Source organism: Cyprinodon variegatus, unplaced genomic scaffold (genome assembly GCF_000732505.1).
Source record: "Cyprinodon variegatus isolate N-32 unplaced genomic scaffold, C_variegatus-1.0 Scaffold1672, whole genome shotgun sequence".
In the NCBI taxonomy this organism is placed as follows: domain Eukaryota; kingdom Metazoa; phylum Chordata; class Actinopteri; order Cyprinodontiformes; family Cyprinodontidae; genus Cyprinodon; species Cyprinodon variegatus.
In genome coordinates this window covers 106,125-108,196 of record NW_015152125.1, presented here as the reverse complement: position 1 = coordinate 108,196, position 2,072 = coordinate 106,125, and the positions used below count along the sequence as shown (strand labels likewise).

Genomic DNA, 2,072 nt, shown 5'->3' with positions numbered 1-2,072 from the left:
TTCTATGGGAGGCCCCCCTCAGAAAGGGGCCGTGGGCCCCTGAGGCCCCCCTCAGAAAGGGGCCATGGGCCCCTGAGGCCCCCCTCAGAAAGGGGCCGTGGGCCCCTGAGGCCCCCCTCAGAAAGGGGCCATGGGCCCCTGAGGCCCCAAGAGGCGGCCCTGGAGGTCACCCTGTAGACTCAGAGGTTCTACTCACACCTGCTGGAAGCTCCTCAAAGTGTCCAGGATGTTAAACTGCTGCCAACATTTGGAGAAGTTGACCTTTGGACCTTCTGGGCTGGTCCAGGTGTCCGGGTTCCCCAGGTGGACGAAGGTCAGGTCCTGAAGGATCAGCCCCCTGAACGCAGGACAGATGTTTGATGGAGAGCTGAGGTTAGGAGTGGGTTCATGGTGACCTTCAACCTTCAGGAGGGCTAGGACCTACAGATAGGGGATGCAGGGAGGTTCCACCTCAGCCAGCGCCGCTCTGTAGGCTCTGAAAGATGAGGAGCTGTCAATCAGGGAGCTGAACTCCTCCAGACTCTGAAGAAACAGGAAACCATCATCAGAGAACAGATGAAACCAAAAGCAAAGAGCAGGTCAGACCAGGAGATCCAGAAGCACCTCAGACGTGCTTCTCTGCCAGTCCAGACGTCTCAGGGGGGCGGAGTCAAGGGCAGACAGTATGGACAGGTAGGAGTTGAAGTTATTCAGCTTCCTCAGGTGCTGCAGGAACACGGCATATTATGGTCTGGGACACGGTAGAAGATGCTAAAACCTGAAGGAGATGCTCTGGATCCTGCTGGTCTTCATCGGTTACCTTCATGACTTTAAGGAACTTCAGCAGGAGCTTCTCTCTGTCCTGTGGTTTATCTTGAAGGATGATGACAGACCGAACCCTAGAACGACGTCAACATGAAGGTTATACCAACAGAAGGCATCAAACCAGCAACCACAGCTGGAACCAAAGAGGGAACCAGGAAGATAAGTAGGAACCAGAGAGGGAACCAGAGAGATAAGTAGGAACCACACAGGGAACCAGAGAAGGAAATGGAAGGACTAGCAGGAACCATAGAGGGAACCAGACAGGGAACCAGCATGATAAGCAGGAACCGCAGACGGAACCAGAGAGGAAACCAAAAAGATAAGCATCAACCATAGAGGGAACCAGAGAGGTAAGTAGGAACCATAGAGGGAACCAGAGAGGTAAGTAGGAACCAGAGAGGGAACCAAAAAGATAAGCATCAACCATAGAGGGAACCAGAGAGGTAAGTAGGAACCAGAGAGGGAACCAGAGAGGTCCAGGATTTCCAGGTGAGAATGAGGTTCTGACGGACCAGAAGGAAACGTTGTTGAAGTGCTGGGTGAACTCTGTCAGGTGTGGACTCCTCTCCTCATTCTGCTCTTTGGACCACAGCAGGACCTCTGGGAGCTGCAAAGGTGAGACAGACAGGTGAGGCGGACAGGTGAGGCGGAACCACAAGTGAACACAGACTGATCTGCACCTCAATCTTGCAGAACAGGTCAGAGTCCAGCAGAGTCAGCTGTTCTGCCAGATCCTGACTCCTGAAGTCCAGCAGAGTTCCTGGTCTGTCAGCAGAAGACAATCAGGTGAGAAAGCAGCCAATCACATCACAGAACGCTCCTCCGACCTTTGACCGTGGGGGGGGGGCTACCTGGCAGCCACGCCCTTTGCAGCAAGGGGGCGGAGCGACCGAGGGGAGCCAATCAGCTTCCATCTCTTCTCCATCTTGGCCAGGATGCTGAAGTGCAGCTGGTGGGCCATCCCCAGCTCTCCACCAATCAGAAGGCTGAACACCAGGTCCATCAGCAGCTGCAGCAAATCGGGCTCCAGCTCCACGCCGCTGCAGAAACATCAGACCCCAAATCAACACCAGAACTTTCTAAACATCCAGATGCTGGACCGGGCTCAGATACCACAGAACCAAGAGGATCTGGGTTTATCAGCCAGTTCTGGCCCAGGGTTCTGAAACCTTTGGTTGGGTCCAAATGTCTCACCTAAGGTCCTCCACCACCCTGACCAGCAGCTTGAAGGTGGTTCTGGCTGCTGACGGGTCTGCAGGTTCTCCTTC

At 54.6% G+C, this 2,072-nt stretch overlaps 1 protein-coding gene across 1 annotated transcript in view; it reads right to left on the bottom strand.

Annotated features, from left to right (window-relative positions):
- Positions 1 to 158: 158 nt before the first annotated feature.
- The window catches only part of LOC107104265 (rap guanine nucleotide exchange factor 1-like), a 25,972-nt gene continuing 24,058 nt past the window's right edge, over positions 159 to 2,072 (bottom strand). The window contains 8 exon segments of the mRNA XM_015404234.1: positions 159 to 337; positions 425 to 522; positions 604 to 705; positions 800 to 878; positions 1,317 to 1,411; positions 1,485 to 1,569; positions 1,656 to 1,844; positions 1,999 to 2,047. Coding sequence (XP_015259720.1) covers positions 193 to 337; positions 425 to 522; positions 604 to 705; positions 800 to 878; positions 1,317 to 1,411; positions 1,485 to 1,569; positions 1,656 to 1,844; positions 1,999 to 2,047 — 842 coding nt within the window. The 3' untranslated portion in view covers positions 159 to 192.